General features: G+C 39.5%; 1 protein-coding gene across 10 annotated transcripts in view; it reads right to left on the bottom strand.

Moving 5' to 3' along the window:
* AIG1 (androgen induced 1) overlaps positions 1–16,054 on the bottom strand; it is a 313,034-nt gene that overhangs the window by 90,909 nt on the left and 206,071 nt on the right. For 9 of the 10 annotated variants that reach the window (XR_004029374.1, XM_030809771.1, XM_030809773.1 and 6 more), the window contains one exon: positions 2,411–2,526. The exons of the other annotated variant lie outside the window; for it this stretch is intronic. Coding sequence is in view for 8 of the 9 variants with exons in the window: in XM_030809771.1 (XP_030665631.1) it covers positions 2,411–2,526 (116 nt within the window). In the remaining variant the exon portion in view is untranslated. The remainder of the gene's footprint in view (positions 1–2,410; positions 2,527–16,054) is intronic. 10 annotated transcript variants of the gene reach the window in all.

Raw genomic sequence — 16,054 nt, 5'->3', positions numbered from 1 at the left:
AAGATTTCATATCCCAAACCTTTGGCTGTTGTGTCACTGGTATGTTGGCCCTAACATAGTCTGAAAGGAAGCAAAAGCCAGTACCTTTTTGATAACAATTAAAATCTTGGATTTACATAATGTGACATGACGTGAGGGCCATTGTTTAACATTTGGCATAGTTATGAATGCCCAGGGCAGAACACCAAAGGAAAAAGTCCACTTTGAATGCTTTCTCAGAACAAATCTGAGAGAATTCACCGGTTAATGTAAATACATGTCCAAACAAGTACTGGTTTGCTTAGGGAGTAGGCAGAGCTGGCAAGCCTCACTTGGCATGCAGAGCATGAGTAATGCTTCATTTTAATGAGGGATCTTGGGGGTCTATAATGAGTACTATGCGGTATTTCCCATGTGTCTCTTTGGAACGTGGACTCATTCTACCTGCAATGGAAGACAGGCCATCAGAAAGTACATAGTTCCTGAAATCTCTGGGGCTTTACAAGATGCAGATAATTTAATAGCATATAAATGAATTTGCAGAAATATACCTAGAATTCCCAGAGTAAAGAACTTGCCTGTTCCACAGGTAAGCAAATATGAGTGCAAAGTAACAAGACCATATTTGGGGTCGGGGTGGGATGCGAGACTGATTTTTAAACTATGGCTATAGGCAGTTCCAGGTATGTTTTAAACATTTGTGGCATCCCTGGAATAATTGTGCAGCCTCCCTACTTGACTCTTCTGAAAGATAACACTCATTTGAATGTAAGTTCATATGTATAAAGCACATAAATCCATTTTTAAGACATAACTTTAGGCATATTGCAGGTGTGAGTTCTGATCATTTGGACATTTTCTATCAGAGAAAGTCAACACTTAAGGTTTTGGATGAGGCAAAAAACTTAGGCAGTAATTAGGAAAACAAACACTTCCCTAGTCCTTGCAAGTGGTCTTTACTAGTTGATGGAGGGGCCAATGGGAGGAGCTTATTTATTCATTTATTTATTTTTGAGACAGAGTCTTGCTTTGTTGCCCAGGGTGGAGTGCAGTTGCGCGATCTCGGCTCGCTGCAACTTCTGCCTCCCGGGTTCAAGAGATTCTTACACCTCAGTCTCCCGAGTAGGTGGGATTACAGGCACCCACCATGACACCTGGCTAATTTTTTGTATTTTTAGTAGAGATGGGGTTTCACCATGTTGACAAGACTGGTCTCGAACTCCTGGTCTCAAGTGATCTGCCTGCCTGGGCATCCCAAAGTGCTGGGATTACAAGTGTGAGCCACAGCGCCCAGCTGGGAGTAGCTTTACCACATGGTCGTAAAGCTCGTCCCAGCTGGACGCAGTGGCATGAGCCACTGGATGTCCCCTTATATCCAGCCACAGGGTGTGACTTCCTGAAGCAAATCTCCTTTCTGCTCAGATTTGGGGCATCATGTGATTGTTTATGCAAAGTGTGTCATGTACTGTAGTGACCTTTATCTTATTTTTCAACTCCAGCTGGAGTAAGACGCTCCATGGAGATAGGGCCTCCCAAAGAGCTCTAGGATTTGGGGGATTAAGTACAGTTGAGGGGTTTTTGGAAGAACACTATCCAGTCCTTTGGGCTTAAAGGAGGGGATGGTGATCCAGAACTCAGGACAAAAGAGTCCCAAGAGGCAGAAATGCTGGCAGGAGGAACCTCTTCTGTGAGTGTTAATATGTCAAAGAGGACTTGGAATTATAAAGAGAAATAAGAAATTCTCTATGTTAAGATAAATAATTTCTGAAGTGTTAAAAACCTGATAAGAACTGAAATTAATGTGAAGTAGACTCGCCAGGCAAAAATTCTTTTATCAGATAAATTTGGCACCTCACACTTCGATCTGAATTGTGCACAATAGATCAAATGAAGATTTATTGTGGTTTATTTACCCCAATATTTAAAAACAGAACAGTTCAATGCATTCTCCATGTAACAGTTAATTCCGGAGTAGGTTTTAAATGGACCAGGGAAAATGTACATTTTCACTTGTTTCCTAGTAAGTTTAAAGTCATTGCTCTAAGAGGTCACTTCTGTTCTCATTTGTGTTTGCTGCAACTCCCCTGCCCCCCAACAAAAGCAACAACAACAAAATCCCAAGCAAAAAAGCCCTTAAGCAATAAAACCGGTGTCCAAGAAAAACATTTAGTTTGAAAAAGAGTTGAAAAATGTAGCCTTGGAAGAACCACTGCTTACATGGGATTGTTCAACAAATTCCTGTTGTGTGAGGTTTGGCATATACTTTCTAAAAATATAAGCATCTGGGGAAACGAGACAAAGCCCAGGTCTTGGACCAAATGAGGCACACAGCGTGAATCTGTTAGTGATTATATCCATAATGAAATATGTGCCCAAATTTAGCAGTGCAAAATCTAATACAATAAGAAAGCCCAGCAGGCATGGTCCTTACCATAATATATAGCCAACAGAGAAGGTACATATGGCGGTGAGTCCGCTGCTCCTGCTGGGATACTGATGGTGCGATGTCCTCATCTCGATTAATATAAAGGGCAGAACCGTCGTGTGCTGGAAAATAACAGAGACTAGGTGACACAGATTGCTATCATTGTGTCTCTATAGTTGTTTTTTCATCAGTAGGAGAATGCACACTATAAATTCCTAGGAAAGTGTCAGGCAGAAAGAAGTCTACGGCTCGCCAAAGAAGTAGAATGGACGTAAAACCACATATTGCGTTGATTGCTCCATTAATATTTTTCTTCTGTATCTTAATTTTTGAAATTTTATTTTATTTTATGCCCATTGCAGAGAATTTTGATAACCTAGAAAAATGTCTAAGAAAAAACTGGAACAAAAGAAAGGAATAACAATCACCACTGTTAACATTTGGTGTACGTCTCATTTTTTCCCTCCCTGTTCATATTACTTAAACACAGTTAATATCATACTGTGTGTGCAATTCTGTTTTGGATTTTTATTATAATATTGCAGCATGAGAATTTTTGATATGGTAGTTTAGAAATTCTTCTAGAACATCGGTCTTGACCATAGCTTTGCAGAACTCCATTATATGGATATACAAAGATTTATTTAACCAATTCTTGTTCTTGGATATCAAGATGTAAAAGATTTTCAACCTTTCGTTTATTAAAAACGTCATGATGAACATCTTTCATAGAACTCTTTGTCTGAATGTTAAATTATGTTTTTGTTGTCAAAGGCTATACGATTTTAAGGCTGTTGATAAATAATGCCAAATTATGTGTGCACGAGCAGCAGGTTAGCAAACAATGCCAAATTAGCTTCCAGAAAGGGTGTGCCAGTTTGGACCAGTAGTGCATGAATTTAGATATGATGTCTGAAGGCAGAATCCCAAGAAGCTGAGTAGAACATCTTTTTGTTTTTCTGATCCAGTGGTTACTCTAGACACTAAGTTTATTGGAACAGGATGGAGATGAAATTTATCCCATCTATGGGGAAGAAGAAAGGAAACTAAAATTCTTAAATCTTTCAGATATTCAAATGCCCTTGGTTTTGAAATTTAGTGGACATATACAAGGAACAAAGAGTTTCTAAGATAAAACTGGGTCAGGATATATACTTACCTTCCAATACTGCAGACTTTCTCAAGAGTATAAAGATGGCAGAACTGAAAACTGACCCATCAGCAGGTTTAAATTCTATTTAGTACTTCCTAAACAGCCGTGAAAGAATCGTTGCCTTGCTCTTCCTGTATTATTTGTGTATTCAAGGAAAAGGCAGGAAATTGAATATTATGATTTTCAAAGTCTAATAAGCATTCTAGCAAAATAGAACCAGGTGGCAAGTAGGCCTTGGCAGGCAAAAGGCATGTTGGGGATATCTAAATGAACATCTTTGGAGCAACCTATTGTTTATATTCCTAGAAAAAAATAGAAAGACATGATTTTGTAAGAAATATTAAGGCAGTGGATGATCTTTGCCTTAAACATTCTCCTCTAGATAACTGTGCTGACTGCCAATACAGTAGTAATTAGAGTGTGGCATTCTGAGAAAATCAGGTGAGTGATTCCACAATTGGGTAGCTTTATATTTATCTTTTATCTTCTTTATTACTATTTTTTAAAAACAGTTTAATTAGCTCTGAAGAAAGTCATACAAGCCAATGTACACGTGTGCTAGTATAGAGACAGTATGCATTTTAAAGATCTATTGGTTTTTCATTATAATCTAGTTACCTCAGATGACATCGGCCTGGAATGTCGCCAACAGTTTGAGATGGCAACAATAGTTTTACAATGGTGCATTCATGTAAAATTCAAATATACAGCTAGCAATAAGGCTATGTCTTATCGGATTATAAATGACAATGACATTACTTTTGGATCACTGATATTAATAAATTTCTTAAGTTCTACCCTTCATTCATTGCTCCAAATGAAGTAGAAAATCCTCCATTTTTAAATAAATATATATTGGTTGTATAAATAACCAATCAGAATATGCTTATTCAATTGTCATTATTTTATCAAGGAAAGTGATAAAATGTATGCATATCTTCCAGATAGGACATCCAATACTTGCTGATGATCAGATGTATCTGGGAGAATCAGGATGTATTTTAACCATTCCAGGAAGAAAATCAATTTGAAAAAGGAATATCTTTCTAGATCACTTCATCATTGGCGTCATCACCACTAAACAGGAACAACTTATCCCATCAGTGACATAACCACAGACAAAAGATCTTTTTGTGGCTAGCTGTGTATGTGCAGGTTTGTCCAGTGGCAAATCTTAGTAGAAGGTTTTTCTATGTCAAGGTAACAGCTTATCATTTGGAATTTTCATGCACTAAAGACTGTGTATCTCCCTCTCTAGAAATTTATAATGCAAATTATGTTTATACATAGTACATATTAACAAACATAAATTAGTGTAAAATATTTACTGCAACTATAAATGTTGCCTTACAGATAAAGTTTTGTGAACTAAAAGAATGGTAAAAAACTATGAATGGTCCTGTTGAATAAGTAACCTTTAGCAGTTGAGTTATAACTTAAAATCTATAGCAGCAAGAGAGATAATTATTTTAGAACTACAGCTATGCGAAATCCAGTTCCAATCCATTCTGAGGCAATACTCTGCTTCAATGACTTAAGAATCAGGAGGGAAATATTTAACTCCAGTTAAAATCATCACTGCATAAGAACAGCACTCTTAACGTTTTGCTCACTGTGGTATCTGCAGCACTTAGAAAAGAACCTGGCACAAGAGAGGTACTCAGTCAATATTTTTCCAGATGACTTAATCTTCAAAACAACATCTTATATGGATATTATTAACTCCATTCTGCAGATGGGGCAAAAAAGGCTCAGAAAGGTTAATTATCTTGCCTAAGACCACAGAGCTAGTAGGTCTGGAGGTAGGATACAAAACTGGTTCTGTATGCCTCCAAATCTCATGCTCTTTTTTCTGCATTAGTATTATATTTTTAAAAGATATCACAGTTGAATAATGTTTGAATCAATAAACCTGTAGGAGTGCATAACTGCAGATCACTTACATTATCTCCCAACAGATTGGAATTATTTTTTGGTTGGGCCTCAAAACAAATAAAAAGGTCTTCACTGTAAAAAATGATTTTTGCTAAATATGTTTTTCCTGTGGTATATTATCATATCAATAATAATAAACAATAATATTAGCTAGCATAAAGTCAGAACTTTTTTTTGACTTTTATTTTAGATTTGGGGGTACATGTGAAGGTTTGTTACATAGGTAAACACACATCATGGGGGTTCGTTGTATGTATTACCTCATCACCCAGGTATTAAGCCCAGTACCCAATAGTTATCTTTTCTGCTACTCTCCCTCCTCCCAACCTCCCCCTCAAGTAGACCCCAATGTCTGTTGTTTCCTTCTTTGTGTTCATAAGTTCTTATCATTTAGCTCCCACTTATAAGTGAGAACATGCGGTGTTTGGTTTTCTGTTCCTGCATTAGGTTGCTAGGGATTACAGTCTCCAGCTCCATCCATGCTCCTGCAAAAGAGGTGATCTCATTCTTTTTTATGGCTGCATAGTATTCTGTGGTGTACAGGTACTACATTTTCTTTATCCAATCTGTCACTGATGGGCATTTAGGTTGATTCCATGTTTTTGCTATTGTGAGTGGTGCTGCAATGAACATTTGTGCACATATATCTTTATGGTAGAATGATTTCTATTCTTCTGGGCATGTACCCAGTGATGGGATTGCTGGGTCTAATGGTAGTTCTACTTTTAGCTCTTTGAGGAATTGTCATATTGCCTTCAACAATGGGTTGAATTACACTCCCACCAACAGTGTATAAGTGTTGCCTTTTCTTCGCAACCTCACCAGCATCTGTTACTTTTTGAAAGTCAGAACTTTCTAGTGGTATGATGACAGTTGCAGATGGCTGGAAGTGAGCTGAGGAATGATCTGTTGCTGTTTCCCCAAATACAAATACCATTTACAACTTACAGTATTTTCAGGTAGACGTAGATCCACCTTGGATAAATGAGAAGGTTACAAAGTCTGGTCACCAAAGGTAGCTCTTGGCTCTTAAGAATTGTTTGGACTGTTTTCTGCAGTACGTTGTCAACAGAACAATTCCCCAGGAGCTGAGTTAAAAACAAGGCTTGACTTGTTTGAAGGGCTAAGTAAAATGAAGGGTTGACAGCCCTAGGAGTAAACCTTTGGTCTTCCATATAAACTCCATCCTAGAAAGTACTGGTCTAGGATATAAGTGGTGAACATATCCCAAGCTCTATCATCCATTTTAGCTAGTTTTAATGAGGAGCTATCATTTGGAAGATTGTGTCCAAAAAACGAAGCCTAAATCTATCCTGATTTGTTGCATCATTTGTGCTTTTCTTAATGGGGTCTTGGTGGGTCCCCCGTGATGGAGCGGAGTGAACTGACTCCACTGCCATGGAGGCTGTGAACTGACCGGCCTCCCGTGACAAAGGTCTATTTGCAGAAGAGATCCACAAGGGGGTGTCACCTTCACACAGAGCAGTCCTTACACCTGAGATGGGGCTGGATTCATGGAAGGACCCATGATTAATTCTGATGTGAAGACCCTGAAGCAGATGGGACAAGAAAAAGGGCTTTTGCAGAAGAGGCTCAAAGGAAGACAGCAGTGTAATGAAGTGGAAAGATTAGAGGCTGACATCTGAGATCTAATTCTGATTTTGTCCTTCCTCACTTTCCGACTCGTAGGTTCTCACACATGTGTGAAGCTTAGTATTATTCTTTGTAAAATGAGGCAGTTGGATTAAATTAGTGCTTCTCCTGAAGAGCTAATGAGTTTTGCTATAACACATGCCAGGGCTGACCCACCTATGCTTTACGGACAGTAGACACAGTGCCAGGACCAGTGAAAATGTCTTAGTTTATTTTAGAATCAGAAGAAAAAATGAACTTTCAGAGTTGAAGATTATATTCATCTGTATACCAATGCCATCATAAAACATTATATACATATACACACATACACACTAATGTAAGAAGGGACTCACTAACACAAAGTGCTTAAAATCTACAAAAGCCATTCTGTGGCCCTGTTCATGCTACTTGATTTTTTTTTTTAAAGTTCTCACCCAATTCACTCACATTTTTTTTTTTTTTTTTTTTTGAGACGGAGTCTCGCTCTCTTGCCCAGGCTGGAGTGCAGTGGCGCGATCTTGGCTCACTGCAAGCTCCGCCTCTTCTCCTGCCTCAGCCTCCCGAGTAGCTGGGACTACAGGCACCCGCCACCACATCCGGCTAATTTTTTGTATTTTTAGTAGAGACGGGGTTTCACCGTGTTAACCAGGATGGTCTCGATCTCCTGACCTCGTGATCCACCCGCCTCGGCCTCCCAAAGTGCTGGGATTACAGGCGTGAGCCACTGTGCCTGGCCAATTCACTCACATTTTTCTTACATAAATGTACTTAAATAAAAACTGTATGTAAACTCTCATAAATGGAATATCATTTGCCATAAATAGAAGATAACCACAAAAACAAATACAGTAAAAATGAATTAATCTTATTAGATTATTTTGAGGCCTCCCCTATCTGTGTTAAATAAAGACATTAGTAAGTATTGAGGGGCATTAAAGATATACTGGCATGAAGCTGGACACAATGGCTCATGCTTGTAATCCCAGCACTTTGGGAGGCTGAGGTGGCCGGATCACCTGAGGTCAGGAGTTCGAGACCAGCCTGGTCAACTTGGCGAAACCCCATCTCTACTAAAAAACAAAAATTAGCCAGGCGTGGTGGCAGGTACCTGTAATCCTACCTAGTTGGGAGGCTGAGGCAGGAGAATCACTTGAACCTGGGAGGCTGAGGTTGCAGTGAGCTGAGATCGCGCCACCGCACTGCAGCCTGGGTGACAGTGCGAGACTTGGTCTCAAAAAAAAAAAGAAAGAAAAAAGATATACTGACATGAAAGAGAGACTCTCCTAAACAGAATGAGAAGAACTGAAAGATAATTCAGAGGGAATAAACTTTTCACTATGCAATTCAATATTATTTAATGTCACGTCCCTGTGCTACATAAATTATCTTGCAAAACACAAGAGCTATGCTATACAGCCTACATACTGGGGTATAATGGAATAGATTATTCATAAGTTGTAGTTGTACCTTCTAACTACTAGATTATTTGATTTATGAATGGATGTTCTTTCACCAGGAAACTTGAAAGATGGATGAGTTGCAAGTTTAGATTCTGACAGACGAATGGAATGGTATTAAAGGAAAAATGTTCACACTACACAAGAAGGATCTGGACTGGCTCGTGGGGAAAATTTTGGACTATCTGTGATGGCAATGAATGACCTATAAACTACAGAGAAGTTTTGGAATAACCTCCGCTGTGGATTAATAGAAGGACAAAAATTGTGCTGCATGATGGTATAAATCCAGACAAGTCAGATGGATGAATTAGGGGACCTCTCAAGATTATTTTAGATCTCTAGAATTGAGAGTTATAATCAGGGTGTACAACACAAAAATTAATAGGCAATATTTGAAGACTATGTTCAACTGCTATTTCTCTGGTCTTTCTCCTTCTCTCCAAAATATTTTTTAATAGGAGGGTACTACTCCCATATCATATGAACATCAGGCAAAAATCATTTCTTCCTCAGAAGTAAAACCAGCTTTTGTATGTGAGGTGTGGCCAACCTCATTGGGTCATAAGACACCTGGCAATCCCCTGTCCACTACTGGTACCTGTAGGATACAGGTAGGTCTCTGGAAGTGTTTGCACAGTTATGTGGGTATCAAATCGCTAGATGAGCTTGTTCTTGCCTTCATGTTTTCTAATAACCCAACGACAACTTTGGATCATAAATAAAAAGATGGCAGTGTGCATGTGCATGTGTGTTGCACACTTAATAAAGACATGCATATCTTTGCAATGTGCATATCTTTGTGTTACTGTGCACCTGTATTTTTTTTTAATTATACTTTAGGTTTTAGGGTACATGTGCATAATGTGCAGGTTTGTTACATATGTATCCATGTGCCATGTTGTTTTGCTGCACCCATTAACTCATCATTTAGCATTAGGTATATCTCCTAATGCTGTCCCTCCCCCCTCCCCCTCCCCCTCCCCCCACCCTACAACAGTACCCGGAGTGTGATGTTCCCCTTCCTGTGTCCATGAGTTCTCATTGTTCAATTCCCACCTATGAGTGAGAACATGTGGTGTTTGGTTTTTTGTCCTTGCGATAGTTTACTGAGAATGATGTTTTCCAGTTTCATCCATGTCCCTACAAAGGACATGAACTCATCATTTTTTATGGCTGCATAGTATTCCATGGTGTATATGTGCCACATTTTCTTAATCCAGTCTATCGTTGTTGGACATTTGGGTTGGTTCCAAGTCTTTGCTATTGTGAATAGTGCCGCAATAAACATACGTGTGTGCACCTGTATTCTCATGAGCACCTGGACTGCAGGCAGGGCCAGCGATGTGACTGGACTTACCTACAAAGATGGGATAAGGAAGGGTTCCTAGGAGGTCCAATAAGTTTATAGCTATATTGTAAATAAGAATAGTATGAAAAACTATCCTAAGATACAAAAAATTGTGCACTCTAGATTGTAACTTGAATATTTTGTTTATTTTTTCCTGTTTCCTCTCACCCCCCATAGAACAAAAGGGTATTAAAAATGAGAACATTTTTATCCTGAAATAAAGCAAGAAGAAATTTCCAGGTTTGAAAATAAAGCCCATTGCATTAGCAAAACATGATCTAAAACAATAGAAAGGGGACATGAGAAAAACTGAGAAAAATCACCAAACTCTGGCTGATCCTAATCTTTGGCAAAGCTTCTAGGCTTCCCAAATAAGTCAAATGTTCGAAGAATACAGGAAAACGCAGCATTAGTGAGGGCGTGAAGAGAATCAAGGTGGATCTTCCCTTGGGGCCACTGAACAGTGTTAGCTGGATGAGATGTTTCTCCTCTTCAAGGGAGATAGAAATGACATCCCAAGTAGCTTGGAAAGAAAACTGATGCAGGCTCCAAAAAATCCCCTGAATTTTTACCTCGGGAAATCTGACAAAATGTTTTATCTTGAAACTAACATTATTAATTTTGCTAATTGGTCAGCTCAAAATCTGCCACCCTCCCTCCCTCCCTCCCTTCCTAGTAGAGACATCGTAGTGTTTTGAATGATGAAGAACTGCCAGTCTCAGCCACTATAGTTTCTGTTTCTCCAGAAGTCAAACAGAAATTCCTCTAGTCATGGGTCTCCCTCTACCCCGGGCCCAGTGCTGGCTTTAGTTTGGTGCTACCTATCAGTATGGCATAGAATATCTCTCCAAAAACTACCAGGGCATTTTTTAACTGTGCCTTTTTGGCATAGGTTGGATACCTGTTCCTGCCAGCTGTCAAACCAGGCTGAGATGCTCTTACACCAGAACAACCTCATGTTCAAAATGAGGTTAGAAACGGTGACCCAAGGTGAAAAACTCAGGTTCAGACAGAACAACACTTACTGAGTGCCAGTATGTTCTGGGCACTTCCAAAACTCATTATAGGCTAAGGACTAAATTTGGAATTTACTCACTTCTAACATTAGCCCCAAGAACTCTTACAATACGGTTTTAATAATTACGCCCAATAAAACAGTGTTGCACACTTATCGTTGTAATTAAGAGCAACTATATGTCATAGGAACCATTACACTAGGACAGTGACACGTTTTACTGGGCTATTATTTTTGCATTTAAAGATTTTAAATATGACTTGAGGCAGTAACTATCTCTTGCTGAATCCTCCTAATGAGGACACCCAGGAGGTGCTAAGGGGCCATGGCATTACCAGGAGGCTGCAGTGTGGTGTGTATTTTCTCTTTCCTTTTCAGCTCAGCAGCCTGTGGGCCACCAATTAAGGAATTCTTTTTGCAAGTGGGATGCTAGAGATGACCCATGTTGTACCATAAAATATAACACCCATTTTTAAGTGACCTAGTGTTTGCTTTCTTCCACAAAGATTTCCCAATTAGTGTGTGTAGTTCTCACAGAATAGCACCTCTAATGAATGCCCTCAGACAAGCAAACCACTATACTATGATGAGCTGTATGCAGACTTGCAGACCAACAATGGCGCAAAGGCCAGAGTGATTTGCTCTGCTTGGTTATGTCAAGGAAAGATCTCATATCATGGTGGACATTTGAACTGGGTTTTTAAATGTGACTAGGGGTTGATAAGCAGAAGGGTAAAGGACAGCATTCATTCACATGGCCAAGGAGGAGAAAAAGTATGTAAAGGTACAGCACAGTCCACTAAGGGCACTGTTACCACTGCAAGACATGAAAGAGGATGAAGAGCTGGGTTTGCATGGGTGAGGGTGAGGGAGGTATCTGCCAAACCCTAGAGGGCTTTGAGCTGCAGTCTGCCCTGCAGGAAGCAGAGGTTCCTCTATAAGTTCAGACATCTTCAATGGAGTTTAAGATCTAGAGAAGTAGGAGAAACAAATTTGGATATTAATAGTAGAAAGATTAAGCTGGAGAAAGAGTGGAGAAGGGAGTGAAGAGAGGAGAGATTAATCTGCCAAGTCGCTCCCCTCTCCTGCCTGGTTTCTATCCTGCTGGCTTTTCAAGGAAGGGACTTTCCATGACTTTCTTCTAGGCCACTTCCTCAGCCTCACACCTCTTCCTCACCTCACTGCAGCCTCATCACCTACAATTTCCCCCTTTCTACTCTTTTTTTTTCTCCTTTACTTTGATAAGCTCCACAATACTGAAAACAACATAAGAGAAAGAACAAAAAGCTAGTCTAACTTTGTAAATGTCAATTTGACAGGTAAATATTTATTTCATCCCTCTGTGTTTATGCTGCTTCCCCTATCATTAACTGGATGTGCAGAAATACGGAATAACAATAATAATAGCTACCATTTACTGAGCTCCTAATATATGCTGAGTTTATACTAGACATTTCCCACTGTTATCATATTTAATTCTCACAACAATCCTAACGCAATAGTTATCTTCTTCATTTTATACATGATGAAATGAAGGAACAGAGGGGTTCACTTGTCAAAGGTAGTGTAGAACTCATAAATGGTGTAGCCAACATTTGATTCCAGATCTACCTGACTCTAAAACATGCTCTTTTACTGACACACACTGCTTCCCATGCTCGTTTTTTCATTCATTCATTCATCCAATAAATACTATATTCCTACTATACACCAGTCATCCTTGCCTCCAACGGACTGCTGTTCTAGGAAACGTGCCTCAATTAGGCGAACAAAAATTTAAAGTCTCTCACCTTGGAAAAGATCTCATTCTCTGGGGTTGCATGTATAGGATCTTGGAGTAGAAGTGGCTCATAGAACACATGCAAATAATTGAAGTTATTCTGTGAGATCTATTTATTGCATGCCAGGAACTGTACTGATTGCTTTACATGGAATAAAACTCATTTAATTCTCAAGATAATGCCTCAAGATATATGTTATTATCATCATCAATTCCATTTTCCAGAGACTGAGGCACAAGAAGTTAAGAAAGTTGCACAAGTTTATCCAACTGGAAGGTGGTGAGTTTGTGCTCAGACTTGGGCAGTTTGACTCCCAGTGCTCCGCTGCCTATGGAGCACCAGGACAACCGAAGGATAAAAGAATGGCCAGGGGAAGATCTCATATGAGGGAAAGGGAGCTGACTGTGTCATGGCTGTGTCTGGGAGAAGGAACCTGAAATCGTCTCTCCTCGCCCCACCATTCAGCTTCTTAAGATTCCAGGGTCTGAGGGACAACAGGTCAGTCTTTATGCCCATGTTGGAGGGTAAATCCCATAGGTAGCAAGGGCCTCACGGAGGTAGAGGGGAAGAAGGGAGAGTAACTCCAAGCTGCTGTCACGGAGAGGCATTCTCTTTCTGAGATTTGTGGTACCTTTCTTGTGTTTTTGGTGGCCCACTCTCCTTAAAAGTATTTTGGAAACTGATACGGTTTGGCTGTGTCCTCACCCAATTCTCATCTTAAATTGTAGCTCCCATAATTCCCACGTGTTTTGGGAGGGTCCTGGTGGGAGAAAATTGAATCATGGGGGCAGTTTCCCCCATACTGTTCTCATGGTAGTGAATAAGTCTCACAAGATCTGATGGTTTTATAAGGGGTTTCCCCTTTTGCTTGGCTCTCATGCTCTCTTGCCTGCCACCATGTAAGATGTGCCTTTCGCCTTCCACCATGATTGTGAGGCTTCCGCAGTCACGTGGAACTATGAGTCCATTAAGCCTCTTATTCTTTATAAATTACCCAGTCTCAGGTATGTCTTTATCAGCAGCATGAAAATGGACTAATACAGAAACATTCTGGGGAGTGAGGTGAAGAATGCAAGAAGAGAGCAATGGGGGACACAGCAGAGGTGAATGGCAAGGGAAAAGTGAAACTCAAGTAGGTGTTCCTGCAGTCAGTAAAATTTAAGCATTGAAGTATTTTCTTAAAGAGCATGAAAAAAGTGACAAGTTTGGGGAGCAACTACAGAAAAATGAAACATCATTCACAGCACTCTGAAATTTAACAAAAAGAAACTTGAAAAACAATAACCTAGGATTTTAATGTTATTCACCTGCTTTTCAGATATTTTCTCAGTAGAATCCACTTATTCATAGATATCAGCATCCTCCAATGTCAGAGTATGGCTTTAAAAACATAATTCTGACTATGTGGTTCTCTTCTTCAAAATCTTCCCACAATTTTTTTTTTTTTTTGAGACAGAGTCTCACTCTGTCACCCAGACTGGAGTGCAATGGCATGATCTCAGCTCACTTCAACCTCTGCCTCCCAGGTTCAACCGATTCTCCTGCCTCAGCCTCCCAAGTAGCTGGGATAACAGGCGCCAACAACTACACCCAGCTAATTTTTGTATTTTTAGTAGAAACGGGGTTTCACCATGTTGGCCAAGCTGGTCTTGAACTCCTGACCTTGTGATTCACCCACCTCGGCCTCCCAAAGTGCTGGGATTACAGGCATGAGCCACCGCGCCTGGTCAAAATCTTCCCACTATTTTCAGGTGAAGTCCAAGTTTCTTGGCATTGCCTTCAAAGGCCCTTACTATGTGATTCAACCTACTTTTCTAGATTAATCTTATACCACTCTGGACTGGCAACTGTTATTGTTCCACTAAAAGACCTCAAACTTTCACGTCTTTGTTCATCTTCTTCTTTCTGACTGCAATCCCTTAATATTTGGGATTTTATCCTTGGTATATACATATCGCAGAGTCATTTTCTTCCCATCAAAGAATCAGCCTCACATTTCTATGAATCCTCAGTTAGGCGGGGCCACAGAATGCTCTAGTCCTGGCCAACGGGCCTATTATTAACAGAAGCGATGTGGACACTCCTAGGCCAGTGCATTTAAAAGCTGGTGTGTGTTCACTCTCTCTCTTCTCTACCATAGTGACCTGAGAGCCACATGTTAAGATCATAGATGGAAGGGTTCTGGATCCCTGCATTACCACCTGGAAGAAAGCTGCTCTGGAGGGTCAACTGGATAACAACACACTTTGCATGAATGAGAAACTTTGTGGGGTTAATCTACAGAGAATTCAGAATGAAGTTACTATCTTCGGGTAAGTTAGCCTATTCTGACTAATACACTATTCCATAAGGTCAGCTCTGTCTCGGGCGGAGTTAATCCCTCTTTTTCGTGTTCCCACTGCATACCTACATGATGGCACTCAATACTGAGATCTATCTCAGTATAATCATATAGAAATAGTATACACATACAGTATAGAAATAGTGTAGTAATATATCACATAATGCTATAATTACCATGAGGGAAGGTGACCCTGATGCATTGGAAGTACTTTAGGGAGAAGGTACAAACCAGTTGACCATTGTATGCTAAGCTTTTGTGAAGGAACCTGTTAGTATGACTTCCCCTTAAGCAAATCTTCTTTTTCCATTAACTTTTCTTAGAAAAAAGAAACGCTTGCAATTTAAGAGGAATAAGAAATAAGTTTCTGAATGCAATGTATAAGTAAACTGAAAGATATATTCATCTTTCAGGGACAAAAATGATAATTTCCTATTATGTAAAGAAAGGGAGCTATTTTGCCCCAAATCATAATCATATGGGAATAAGCCACCAAATTTAAGCTGCGTATTCACAAAATATGTAGAGGCATTAATTTTTCAAGGTGAAAATAGTAACACATTTCCATCGACTTTTATAATTTCATCACGTTCCCATATCACAGTGAGGAAGCAAATTTCAACGATACTAAAGATGCTTCTTCACTAAGTTTTCAAATACAATGATTTCAAATGGTTTTAATTTACCCTTGTTTATGATGAACATAAATGTTATTTTGATTGATTGGCAAACGTCTACCAGCAGCAATAAGAGCAATTATGTTTGACATGGAGACATTATAAAATCTATAACCCAAACCTTTAAAGCCTGATTTAAAATGTCAAATTTGACTTATGAGAACCAGTTATAATCCTGCTTCATGCAAAAAGCATTAGGTTAATGCTGGAGCAAAGTACTCTTGCCAAGCATGCACTGGCATAATTAATCAGGGATATTTCAGAAACGAATCATCTCCAAGGGGTTATTGATTTACTGTCATGAC

Source organism: Nomascus leucogenys, chromosome 3, assembly GCF_006542625.1.
Source record: "Nomascus leucogenys isolate Asia chromosome 3, Asia_NLE_v1, whole genome shotgun sequence".
Classification (NCBI taxonomy): domain Eukaryota; kingdom Metazoa; phylum Chordata; class Mammalia; order Primates; family Hylobatidae; genus Nomascus; species Nomascus leucogenys.
Note: the sequence above shows the minus strand (reverse complement) of the source record. Positions and strands in the feature narration are given on the sequence as shown.